This window comes from Artemia franciscana, unplaced genomic scaffold (assembly GCF_032884065.1).
Source record: "Artemia franciscana unplaced genomic scaffold, ASM3288406v1 PGA_scaffold_23, whole genome shotgun sequence".
NCBI lineage: Eukaryota > Metazoa > Arthropoda > Branchiopoda > Anostraca > Artemiidae > Artemia > Artemia franciscana.
The window spans coordinates 2,177,244-2,191,143 of NW_027062649.1; the positions used below are offsets into that span (position 1 = coordinate 2,177,244).

Here is a 13,900-nt window from a genome sequence, read left to right on the forward strand (position 1 = left end):
CAGAATAAAATACCTCTTAATATGTTCTCTCTAATCGTTTCAAGGAAGATTGTTCGTCTGTCACTATACCTTTAGGGGATTTCTCTCATTGCTCCACTATAGCTTCTCCTTACATGCACCCTTGAGTCCGACTTGTTCACATGCGACGATTATGTCCACCTATGAGTACGACAAACTTCTAAACCATGCTTAAGTCTCATTTGCTAAAAAGATTCGTTAATGGAAGGGCTTAGCTAAAGCCAGACCCGATTTATAATAAATTTGTTTAATTGGCTAGTTCTGGTTAGTTGAGATGGAAAATTTCCTAGATTCTCTTAAGAGTTTTTTTTTCTGTGAAGCTAAAAATTGATAATGAAGCTCTGTTATTGGCTGGTTTTTGCTCCAAACTTTGCTCCAAACTCCAAAAATTTCAAGTTAATTAAATTGAATTGCTGGCTCTAGGTATGTCCAATTTTTTTTATATTCTAAGTATGCTAAATTTAATACCATTGGCTGGATTCACTTGTGAATAGGAGTTTAAGATACAGGGCTTGTAATTTCACAAAAAGCCAGAGGGGGCGGAATTTTTTGGATATATTTCAAAAAATATATTTGGATGTTTGAGCCTTCAAGCCACCCAGAGACATCAAGTTATTTTTCTTTAATTTATTTTTTTGTCACACTGACCTAATGCAAGGGAATTTTTTCTATGTGTAAGGAAATGTTGCAACCAATATAAGGATGACAATTTATTTATAACCCACAAAAACACTGTACAATAAGTATTAAAATGTGGATTAAAAAAACACAAATAAAACATAAAAAATACAATGTGAGGAGAAAGAATTTTGACTACTTATTTTGATAAATTTAAAAGAGCTACATGATAGAAGCCTTTTGTCAATAATGGTGTCAAATGATAGTTTTGTCAATTTATAATTTTTTCAACTAATGACAGTAGAGACACTATATTAGTGCACGTTCAAAACTCACTTCTAAATCCTTTAAAATAAAAAGCCTTTGATTTTTTTTTAGCCTCCTGACTACCGGCATAGATATAGGCATTGAAGACGCATGATTTTCACATAACTAGTGTAAAAAAAATTACTGATTTCACAAATGACCTCCAAAATTTTTTAACTCCCTCCACCTCTCCAAAATCCACTGTCCAATCCCGTGGACATGGGTTCCCAACCAAGTAAATCAAAAATATGCGTCGACTGTATAACATTTTTATTTTAATCAAGAGAAAAAAGAAATTTGTTTTCCACCAGTGGTTTACTGGTGGAAACAAGAAAAGCTGTTTTTGTCACCATCAAGACATAGAAACACTTTACATTCAATACACCACCACATCGTCTTCATTGAGCAGCCAGGAAGGCGTCACCTCTTTGCGTTCTTTAGGTTGCATTATTCGGGTAAGTGAATGGCTTCTCTAATTCTCTCAGGCGGTAATGGTTGGCGCTTAATGAAATTACCAGCCGAAAGTACTTCACAATCGTCGTCTTCTTTGATATGCTGCTCCGGTTTTGGTCGACAGAGAAGGTGCTCTGTAACGTGAAGACGATTTGATATGAGTTCCTCGAAGCTTGGCCTGCTATTTTCTTCATGAGCCTGCATCTCGATAAAAGCATTTGAGCATGCAGTATCAATAAAATGATGAAGGAATCTTATGTTCCATTTTCTAGTTCTGAAAGCGAATCAATAATAACTGATCATACGGTCAGCCGTGTCCGCTCCGCCCGTGCACTTGTTGCAGTCAGCTACAGACCTTGGGCAAGTGATTGTGATCTGCTTCCCCTGCTTTTGTCCCATCTTTTCACTGTTCCCTTCTTCTACTGCCTTCCAATTTGAGCCTAGTGTCATAATTCTTGGATCAAACCATTCCGTGGTGGCTAGCTTCTTATCTTATCGCACAAATGCAACGTTCGACCCTCTTCGTTTCTTCTTCATTTCTTTGTCTGGCTTCAGAGGTATGGTCTCTTCCAAATCTATTTTGTATGATTGTGCCAGTTGCATTTATCTGCATTTCGCATAGATGGTCGAGTAATTTTGTTGAGTTGAAAAATAGATCAAAACAGAGCTGGATCCAGTTGGGAGAGTTTGAGATAGCCTGAGTACGATTCCAATTGCAAGGCCATGGGATCGCATACTTTCAGGAAGTGTAGTGGCAACCTGAAAAATCTCGAAGTGAAGTATTAGACCCATTGGATTAGCCAAATCAAAGTTTTTGAGGCCGGCGGGTTTTGACTTATTGGGTGCATACTGCCTGAACGACGTTTTTCTGTAAAGTGGGATCATCTGCTCATCAATTGAATAATTTTTGTCCCTCGGGAAAGAAAGGCAAACGGTACGGAAACGGTACGGAAACGGTTGATAATTGACTGAACTCTTCACAATCGATTGTTCTCCTTAATTGTGTCAGAAATTTCCTCATCTACAACAAATTTTAGATTGCTTCTTAGAATGAAGAAGTGTTTTTTTCCAATATTTTCTAACATCTGGTTTACACGGTACTGTGCCTTCCAGTACATGTCAATTTGAAGATATTTGAGATTATCCATCAATATTACAACTCCAAAAAAATGTCTTAAATTCGTCACTAGACGAACTTATCACTAGACGACCATTCAGACTCTTGTGGAATTTTTGCTTCATAGGTGTAGTTTGTGGCACATGCCGCCTCATTGAAAAAAGACTGGGAGAAGTACTGTGTGAAAAAATCTTCTGGTTTCCAATCAGAACGGTCAGTAAAGATAACTTCATCTCTTACTAAACCCAAGTGAATCTCAAACCTCGTGCTTTCCCTGCATTTCGTCAATTTTGGTTGTTTCATAGGTCGCTGCAATATTCGAGCCTGCTCGGCTAGAGGTATATCATCTCCAAAATTATACTCAAGCTCAGATACTTCCTCGTCGATGATACCTTCATCACCTGGAAGGAATGCGCTGTTTGGATCTTCATCTTCACACTTGTATCTTGAAGTTCTATAAGAGAAAACATGGTTCTCAACTTTTGAGGATGACCATAAGCGAAAGTAAAGAAAACACAAAAAAGTAAAAAAAAATGGTTTTAAAACGTTTTTCATTCATAATGTAGTTTCAAGTTCATTCATTAATAATTTTTCATTAAGCTTTAGAACCTCTAATCTGGAGTTAGATTAATTTTATGATATCTATGATGTTGGTAAGATAAGATTAGACATTTATTTTTAAAAATCACTACCACATGACCACAAAAGGCCGAATTCGGACTTTGGAGCCAAATATCATATGAAAACGCGAAAACCGGCAAAAATGCAAAAACAACAACGAAAAAGTAAAATCAGAATGAACAATTATTTGTGAAATAATAACTTTACTGCAAAAAGTCAATTAAAAAGCTGAAAGCACAAAAACTGGCCAAGTTAAACTTAAAAAAACGATAAACACAAGTTAAAAAAACGAATTAAAAGGGACATTAAAAAGGAGGGGGGGGGTAAATAAGTGAATAAGGGATACTAAAAAAGTCTCAATAATTGAACTATATAAAGTCATTTAAAAAGATAAGTGCTTATGACCTAATATTAAAAACCAAAGAAAGAGAGGTGGCAAATTGCCAGGATAAAAAAATATTTTTTTTTGGTTTGAGTGCGCCCATTTTTCCCAGCTGCTGCTTTCCATTTTCCAAGTAATTATACCTTATCTGATTTTGGAATGGTTTTCTAATTCGATGAGGTGGCTAGACCTTATTAGATTAAATGGACATTTCGGAAAACAGTTTCTTTCTCTGCCAAAAATAAACAGTTTCTACTGTTTTGGAACCATTCCTCTTCACAATATACTATTTTGACTATTATTTTGGACGTTGAATAGTTGCTCCGAATTTCATCTACGGTAAAGAAAACACAATTAAAATAGGAAGTTCTTCTATTGTGTCAGCTCTTAACTTCAAAATACTTGATTGAGAACCGATGTACATGTGGGTGGACATTGAACTTTAGTCACTCACCAGTAGATGGCGTAATGGGTATAGGTGGCAAAGTCACTCCCAAAATGAAGTTGTAATCCTTCCAAGTAAGCTTATTCTTTTCCAGGCTCCACCTTTCATTCAAAGAAAATAGAAATTTTCTTACCTCTTACCCTCCTGCTCTTTTTCGATCTCGAACTTTCTTCAATTTCTTTAATGCATAAACAACTCTTTCAATACCAATAACAGGCTGAAAAAATCAGAGATGGCAATTCAGATATGCTGATTCCAACCGTGGTACGTAGATGGCGTTTGGACTAATAGCTATCGTGTTAAAAAATATTAACTGTCAACATTATGTTAGCAAATTTAATGTTGACTTTTCGGGTAGATTACTAAAACCTTTATTAGCTATTATTGTCCAAAGGTAATTCTTCACTGATTTGAGTATTGAGACATACTATTCATTACTGACAATTGAAAGAGTCATACCAATCTCTAGATTTTTTATTGCAAGCATTCCCAAGCATGCACAGGGGAAATAAATGGGAAACTCGCAGAAACGAGTGTCTTACCTGTCTTGACGCACCTCATCAACCTTTCTCTGGATCATAGAGTCTTCCCGCAAGCACTAAAAATTGCAAGAGTGGTTCCTCTTCATAAAGGAGGGAAAAAAGATGACCCATCAAATCGAAGACCTATATCTATTCTCTCATTTTTCTCTAAGTTATATGAGAAAGCTGTACATACCCAGTTAAGTTATTGTATTGAAAAGAATAAAATTCTAATAGAAAACCAATTTGTGTTCAGAAAAAGGCTATCTACATATATGGCAGTTCTGAAATTGGTTGATTGGATTAATGATTCATTTGAAGCTGGTCTTATACCTGCAGGTGTGTTTTTGGATATGAGAAAAGCGTTCGATACGGTGGACCACCCAGGGCTTATTCAAGTTCTTGCCTCGATTGGGGTGAGGGGTTCAAGACTTGAGTGGTTTTCATCATATCTAAACGACCGGTGTCAGACAGTACAGAATGGATCATTTTTATCTTCAAAAAAGAAAATAGAGTGCGGGGTCCCACAAGGGTCAATCCTGGGACCCCTCCTTTTCATATCTTTTCATACCCTAATATCATTATATATCAAATTTAATTTAATTTTAGTAGTTCTTTCCAAGACTGTTGAAAACAAATATGGTTTCACTACAAACAAGAGTTTGGATACTGCCCCACTCCCTAACTATAAAAGTATAAAGCCTACTACGTCATTGGTACTTCACTGAAAACGAATTGTATTAAAAATATTTTCTTTTTCAGTTATTGGAGCATTGAAAATGAAAATAAAATTACAGTGAAATAAAATCTTGAATTGATGATCTTTCAACAATTAATAACATCATATATCAAACAATTATTTTGATTTTATTTGTATTTTTCAAGACACATATAGTTTTCAGTAAAGCGTCAATGACGCAGTAGGTTTTAGACTTTTACAGTGAGAGAAGGCAAAATCCAAACTCTTGTTTGTAGTTAGTTTTGTTTGTTTCAAGCTGGATTAGCATATTCAGTTTAATTTTCCCTCGTTTCAAGATTTATTTACTCATTTATATTAGTACCTATTGTTTGTTTGTTTGTTATGATTCTTTGTTTAATTCTGTTCGTTTTGGATTTCATTTAAGCTTCAATAGCAAAATGTTTTATTGGTTTTAAGCTTGATTTGCGTATTCAATTTAATCTTTACCCATTTTAAAATTTATTTATTTATAGTGCCCGTTGTATGTTGTTTTGCTATGATTATTTATTTAATTTCTGTTCGTTTTGGGTTCCATTTATACTTCAATAGAAAAATATTTTTGTTGGTTAATATGAGTCGGGTCAGCTTTGCTATTTCTATGTGCAAAGTAACAATTTAGTATCATTTAGAGTAATGGTTATTGGGCTGCAATGATGTAAACTTGGGTTGCACTCTTAAAATTTAGTGATTTAGGATCAAGAGCTGATATGACTTACAAAATTCGTTTATTTTCGGTTAATTTTTGTGTTAAATTCTTCTATGGAGTGTGTCAGCTTGTTCTTGAGTGTTCTCCCTGAGGTTATTCTCTGCATACTGGATTCAGTGAAAAATTCCTATGAATCAAACTTGTCAGATAATTTCTTAACCATGAAGTGATTTGCTGACTTGATCACGGTAGCCTCTGTTAGGATTAAATAAAAAAAAAACAAGTTTTTTTAAATGAAAGTAAGGAGCGAAATTAAAACTTAAAACGAAAAAAAAACTACTTTGTATATGAAAGGGGCTTTTCCTCCTCAACGCCTCGCTCTTTAGGCTAAAGTTTGATCTTTCTCTTAACTCTACTTCTTAAAACAGTAAAAAACTTTAGCGTAAAGAGCGGGGCGTTGAGGAGGAAAAGCCCCTTTCATATACAAAGTAATTTCTGTTCGTTTTAAGTTTTAATGTCGCTCCTTACTTTCATTTAAAAAAAACTGTTTTTTTAATTAATTTCTGGACTTTTTTTAATTAATGCATGTTTTGATCTTGACTCTCCGCACATAAATAATTAAAACGAAATTTGCATATTACATTTTTTGGCTAAATGGCTTTCTCATAGTTTTAGTCGGAAGATTTTGAGAAAAAAGGAGCGAGGGAGGAAGCCTAGTTGCCCTCCAATTTTTTGATTACTTAAAAAGGCAAATAGAACTTTTAATTTTTTACGAACATTTTCATTATTAAAAAATATACGTAATTTACGAATTAACTTACGTAACGAACTTCTATATTCGTATGTTTTTATTGCGTATATGAGGGGGTTCACCCCTAGTCGATACCTCACTCTTTACGCTAAAGCTTAAATTTTGTCCCAATTCCATAAGAATGACCCTTGAATCACAAAGGCCGTAGAATAAATAGTTGAAATTACTAAAAATACTTTAGCGTAAAGAGCGAGGTATTACGAGGAGGTAAACCCCTCATATGCGTAATAATTTCTGTTCATTTTAAGTTTTAATGCTGCTCCTCACTTTCAGTAGAAAAAAACTTTTCATATTTATTTTTTCATTGTTTTTTTTAAATAATGCTAGAAAATTCTGCACCCCCTTCGTTGAAAGTCTCTTCCCCCATGAGAAGTTTTTCTATGGAAAGATCCTCCCACGTAACGCCCCCTCCACCTCAACTCTCCCTCTCAAACCAAAAAAATCCCCCTGAAAACGTCCACACATTTCCCAGTAACCATTACTATATGTAAACACATGTCAAAGTTTGTAACTTGCAACCCCTCCCACGGGGACTGCGGGGTAGTATTTCGTCCCCAAAGACATCGTTATTAGGATTTTTGACTATGATGAATAAAATGGCTATCTTAGAATTTTGATCTGGTGATTTCGGGGGAAAATGAGCGTGGGAGGGGACCTAGGTGCCCTCCAATTTTTTTGGTCACTTAAAAAGGGCACTAGAACTTTTAATTTCCGTTAGAATGAGCCCTCTCGTGACATTCTAGGTCCACTGGGTCGATACGATCACCCGTGGGAAAAAAAAAACAAAAAAAAAACAAATAAACACGCATCCGTGATTTGTCTTCTGGCAAAAAATGCGAAATTCCACATTTTTGTAGATAGGAGCTTGAAACTTCTTCAACAAGAGTCTCTGATACGCTGAATCTGATGGTGTGATTTTCGTTAAGATTGTATGACGTTTGGGGGTGTTTTCCCCTATTTTCTAAAATGAGGCAAATTTTCTCAGGCTCGTAACTTTTGATAGGTAAGACTAATCTTGATGAAAGTTATATATTTAAAATCAGCATTAAAATGCGATTTTTTGATGTAACTATTGGTATCAAAATTCCATTTTTTAGAGTTTCGGTTACTATTGAGCCGGGTCGCTCCTTACTACAGTTCGTTACCACGAAATGTTTGATTAGTGTCTCTGTCTAGCTAAAATTCTAGACTTACTACCAATATGCCGACCGACACAATATTCAACAAATACTTCAAGTTGGAGACACTATAAAAAATGTTATTTTAAAAAACGGAGAGGGATAGAGGTTAATAGTAAAAGCGAGGCAATGAATATCAAACAAACACAAAGTAGAGACAATAGAAAAATTCTTTTCAAGACAGTGGAAATCAATTCAGTGGATATTCCAGCCCTATATCCAAGGGCCGTCTTCAGCACAAGACGAGAAAAAAAATATATGTATAAATAAACTTTCAATAAAATGTGAAAATTAAAATTAATAATGTTTTCCTAAAACTTTTTTAAAAAGTTTTTTTAAAGTTTTTAGAAAAACATTATTAGTTTTAATTCTCATATTTTAATGTAAGTTTATATATATATATATATATATATATATATATATATATATATATATATATATATATATATATATATATATATATATTTCCACTGTCTTGAAAAGAATTTCCCTATTGTTTCTACTTTGTGTTTGTTTGTTATGGAAAGACAGTGGGGTCTTCGTCGCTATTTATGGCAATGAATATATAGGAGGCTAAAGGGGGGGGGGACAATGAGTACAAAAGAGAGGGAGAGAGAATTTCTTGCATCCTTTCATGTCAACTGATTGGTAACCTCTCCACCCTCCTGGCTGATGTTAAAGTGACTTAGTGTGCTTTGGCTACATGTTGCAGTGTGGTTACTCTTCTACTGGTTGATAATTTCAGGTTATCTCTTTTCTCGGTGTTTGTTTTAGTGTTAGATTCTCCATACTAGATTCGAGGAGCTCTGTTCGAAGAGTCGAGGTGGTGAAACAATCTCTTGAGTTGGAAGTAATCTGCTGACTTTGTCTTGATAGAGCTCTGCTATCGTTAGTGTGTTTTTCAACCTCATATTCTAGATCTTCAACTATTTAAAATTTATTGATCCATACATTCCTCGCAAAATCCATCGAACTGACTACACCGTGGAAAAATAAGACGCCACATAATATGGAACAGAGAAGGGGGTAGTGATAAAGAGATACAGAGCGAGGAATGAATGAGTATGAGAAAAGTATAGGTTCAAGAGAAACTATATACATATAGAGAGAACCTCTGAATTATTTTCATGTAAACTAATTACTAAACTCCCTCGCCGGGATGCGGAAAACGTCATACAATAAGAAACAGAGGAGGTACTGATGAGTGAGGAATGAATGAGTATGGGAAAAGTATAGGATCAAGAGTGACATATAGAGAGTACCTCTGAATTAATTTCATGTAAACTAATTACTAAACTCCCTCCCTGGGATGGAATTAAATGATGCTTCTGCTTACTTTAGGGTAGGTTGAATTTTTGTTTTCTCACAGGGAAACCTAGAAAAGTAACATTTGTCTTTCTCAGAGATGGTGAATTAGACTTACAAATACTAAAAGACATTTATTTGTGATCTTGTTGGTGAACACTCATTTGCAAGACGCTGACGACTAAAATTACGTTGTCACGTTCAGTAACGTGAAACGATTACTGTAACGTGAAACGTGTTGGCAGAAACGATCATTAGATGAAATATTGATTTTCTTTATTGAATTCTTATTTGGAAAATTTGCAAGACGCTGACGACTAAAATTACGTTGTCACGTTCAGTAATTGAACGTGACAACGTAACGTTGTCAGAAACTTGGCAGAAACGATCATTAGATAAAATTCTTATTTGGAGATATTGAGGTATCGAATTGACCTGTTAGTAATTACTCCCTTATGGAGTTAGGATCGTTGAAGCTAATGGGGCGGTTTAAATCAACATCAGATTGTTTTAAGCTATTTTAATATATGTCTCTGTTTTAGGCCAGCTGGATAGCAAGTATGTCCGAAAATTCAAGAAGTTTCGTAAATTCTCTTGAATTTAATTCAAATGAGGCTCTTTTAAATGTTTTTGATGTGGAGAATGTAAATTTTAGCATAAAAGGAAACGATGTTATGGTTTTTCTTCATATTCAAAAAACTGGAGGGACTCAGTAAGTATTTCAATGTAAGTTTGAATTTCCAAAGTTTTTTTTTCCAAAACTTTATACGATATTATCAAACTCTTGCTTGAAATCATGTTTAAATATTACAAAATCTTGTCCTGCCTTTTCAGAATCTTGTGAGATGCTATGACAATCCATTCCGGTATTGCCTAAATCTTGCAAGTTATTATCAAAATCTAAAATGATGCTAGCAAAATCGTGTCTGATTTTGTATTATCAAGCATTACCAAATTATGCGTGACATGTTCAAAATCAGGCCTGGAATTATCACATATCTTTTGCCACATTATCAAAATCCTAAATGGTATAATAAGAATTCTCTATGATACTATCAAAATTTTACAAGTATTATCAAAATCTTGCAAGTTATTAGCAAAATCATGCATGGTATTATAAAATTCTATCTGATATTAACAAAGATAATATCATTTTCAGGTAGTATTAAAACCTGTCTGATATCGTCAAATCTGTCGTCAAGTGCTTCTACCAAATTTAACAGTGAGATGAAATCTTGTCTGTCATTATCAAGATTACCAAAATCTTGCCTTTTGTTACCAAACTTATGCATGACACTGTCAAGATTAGCCACATTTTGTCAAATATTACCTCAACGCCCCGCTCTTTACACTAAAGTTTGACTCTTTCTCTCAACTTTACTTTTTAAAACAGCAAAAAACTTAAGCGTAAAGAGCGCGGAGTTGAGGAGGGAATAGCCCCTTTCATATACAGAGTAATTTCTGTTCGTTTTAAGTTTTTATGTCGCTCCTTACTTTCAATTAAAAAACTTGTTATTTTTATTTAATTTCTGAACATTTTTGAATTAATGCATGTTTTAATTTTTTATCTCCGCACATGAATAATCAAAATGAAATTTGCATATTAATTTTTTTTGGCTAAATGGCTTTCTCATAGTTTTGATCGGACGATTTTGAGAAAAAAGGAGCGGGGGAGTAGGCCTAGTTACCCTCCAATTTTTTGGCTATTTAAAAAGGCAACTAGAACTTTTAATTTTTTACGAACGTTTTTATTAGTAAAAATATACGTAACTTACGAATTAACTTACGTAACGAACTTCTATATTCGTATGTTTTTATTATTTATGTGAGGGGGTTCACCCCCTCTTCAATACCTCGCTCTTTACACTAAAGCTTAAGTTTTGTCCCAATTCCTTAAGAATGTCCCCTGAATCCCAAAGGCCGCAGAATAAATAGTTGAAATTAATAAAATTACTTTTGCGTAAACAGCAAGGGATTGGGAGGAGGTAAACCCCTCATAGGTGCAATAATTTCTGTTCGTTTAGTTTCAATGCTGTTCCTTATTTTCAGTTGAAAAAACTGTTTCATATTTATTTTTTCATCGTTTTTTAAAAATGCTAAAAAATCCTGTGCCCCCTTCATGGAAATTTTCTTCCCCCATTACCTCCATGGAAATTTCCCCCTCCCCTCAACCGAAAAAATTCTCCTGAAAGCGTCTGTACACTTCCCAATAACCATTACTATATGTAAACACCGGTCAAAATTTGTAACTTGCAGCCCCTCCCACGGAGACTGTGGGAGAATAAGTCGTCCCCAAAGACATAGTTATTAGGTTTTTCTACTATGCTGAATAAAATGGCTGTCTCAGAATTTTGATCCGGTGACTTTGGGAAAAAACGAGCCTAGGAGGGGGCTGAGGTGCCCTCCAATTTTTTTGGTCACTTCATAAGGGCACTAGAACTTTTAATTTCTGTTAAAATGGGCCTCTTTCTACATTCTAGGACCACTGGGCTAATACTATCACCCTTGGGAAAAAAAACAACAAAAAAACAAATAAACGCGCATCCGTGATCTGTCCCGTGGAAAAAAAAAATACAAAATTCCTCATCTTTGTAGATACGAGCTTGAAACCTCTACTGTAGGAGTTTCTGATACGCTGAATCTGATGGTATGATTTTCGTTTAGATTCTATGACTTTTAAAGGATGTTTCCCCCTATTCTCTAAAATAAGGCAAATTTTCTCAGGCTTGTAACTTTTGATGGGTAAATCTAAACTCGATGAAACTTATATATTTAAAATCAGCATTAAAATGAGATCCTTTTGATGTAACTATTGTTATAAAATTCCGTTTTTTAAAATTTCGGTTACTATTGAGCCGGGTCGCTCCTTGCTACAGATCGTTACCACGAACTGTTTGATTACCAAATCCTGTTCAATATTAAAAGTCATGTGAGATAATATAAAGAATTATTTCTGGTATTAACTAAATCTTGCAGGTTATTATCAAAAATTAGAATGGTTTTAGCAAAATTGTGGGTGGTACTATCAAAATATTATCAAAGTCAAAGTATTATCAATATTATCAATAATACTAAGTCAAGTATTATCAAACATCTTTCATTACATTATCAAATTTTTGTATGATATAATGAGAATCTTCTATTGTATTATCAAAACCTTACGTGGTTTTATCAAAATTATACAACCTATTAGCAAAATCTTGAAAAAATTTTGGTCCCTAGAGAATTCTATACTTATAAATGACACCACAAATGGTTTGTTTTACTTAGGTTACATTTTCTTAACTGATTTTGAGCTAGGTTCGTTTGGGCTTAGTAAGCATACGCGCGCATGCTTAAAAAGCCCAAATCTTGCCCATTCCGTAAATCCTCTAATCCTCAAATCTTCCGTAATCCTCTGACTCCTCGTAACATCTTGCTACCTGTGAATATCTGTGGCATCAGTTTTCTATCAGTTGGTGACCTTAGGAAAACTAGATGTTTCCAATTATTTCGTCTCTTTATGGAGTATAGCATTCCTCTTTTCTTCACATGAAATTTAGCAACTTAAAAACTGTCTCTGTTAAAAAATTATTTTGTACTTAATGTATCTTGATTTTGCACTATATTCAAGGCCCTTTTATATTCAAGGGAGCTTTTTTGTACAGGTTTTTGGACCTAAAGTGTGACCTATCTGTTTTTAAAATTCCAAGAGGGCCAAAGAAACCATATTTTAAACGTAGGGGAGATAACAAAGGGGTTTCATGGAAATGTACCTCTTCTTTCCTGAGGGCTAATATTAGAAATTCAAAATGACCTATACCCTAAAATACTACGTGTCTGGAATTGACAAAAAGATGGCTTTGTCCATTGAACTTTTTTGAGCTACGCTTCTATTAAACTTTCCAAGCATTCAAACCTTGGAGTGAACTAGCATTGGAATCATGGGCGACTATAGGGGAAAAGAAAGCACGCTAACTACTTCCAGGGACAGAGGAGCAAAAATACTAATGTTTTATTGCTGTTCTTCGTCCACTTAACACAAATTCTGTATCTGCAATTTAGAATCCAAATTAGGGACTAGTTTTATTGCTGTCTCCTCCCGCCCCCTTACCTAACATAAATTCTGTATCCCCTGATTTGGAGTTCCAAAAAAAAGTCAAGCTGGAGTTCCAAAAAAAAAAGTCGATTCAATCGACAATTTGTTTATATTTGTTTTTAAGTTGTAGAAAATCTGCCTAATACTTATCTTCAGAGCTGTACCGCGGAGAGGGGCTGGTAAAATTGTTTTTTATATGAAAACTTTCTTTAAAATTCAACAAAAATTCTTATTAAAATTTTCAACACAGTCTTAAAAATAGTAAAATAGTGGCCTTTGTAAACGTTGCTAGCATCCTCCCTCTCTCCCCCCCCCGACTCCCAGAGAAAATCTTGATCTTCTGTAAGGGCCGGAACTGTATACGTCTATGGTGATCAGCGTTTCCGCATCAGTTGAGTGTCTCTGCAAAGGGACCTTAAAAAACTAGACGCCTCTTCGTATTTTGCCTCCATATAAATATATAAATATAATATTTCTAATTTTCTCCCATGTAACTTACTGAGTAACTTTAAACTGCAATCATACAATCATAAAATCTTTTTTTATGATTAGTATGCTCTGGTTCAGATTCAGTGTGATACTACAAATTAAGGTGGTGGAGGAGCGTACGGAGCTCTGATGGCCACAGATAAACTGGTGCTGTCGTAAGTTGTTGTTACCAG

The 13,900-nt window shown here is 34.6% G+C and overlaps 1 protein-coding gene across 1 annotated transcript in view; it reads left to right on the forward strand.

Moving 5' to 3' along the window:
• The window catches only part of LOC136041495 (heparan-sulfate 6-O-sulfotransferase 2-like), a 33,608-nt gene that overhangs the window by 8,691 nt on the left and 11,017 nt on the right, over positions 1–13,900 (forward strand). Inside the window, exon 3 of the mRNA XM_065726191.1 lies at positions 9,703–9,872. Within this exon, the coding sequence (XP_065582263.1) occupies positions 9,703–9,872 (170 nt within the window). The remainder of the gene's footprint in view (positions 1–9,702; positions 9,873–13,900) is intronic.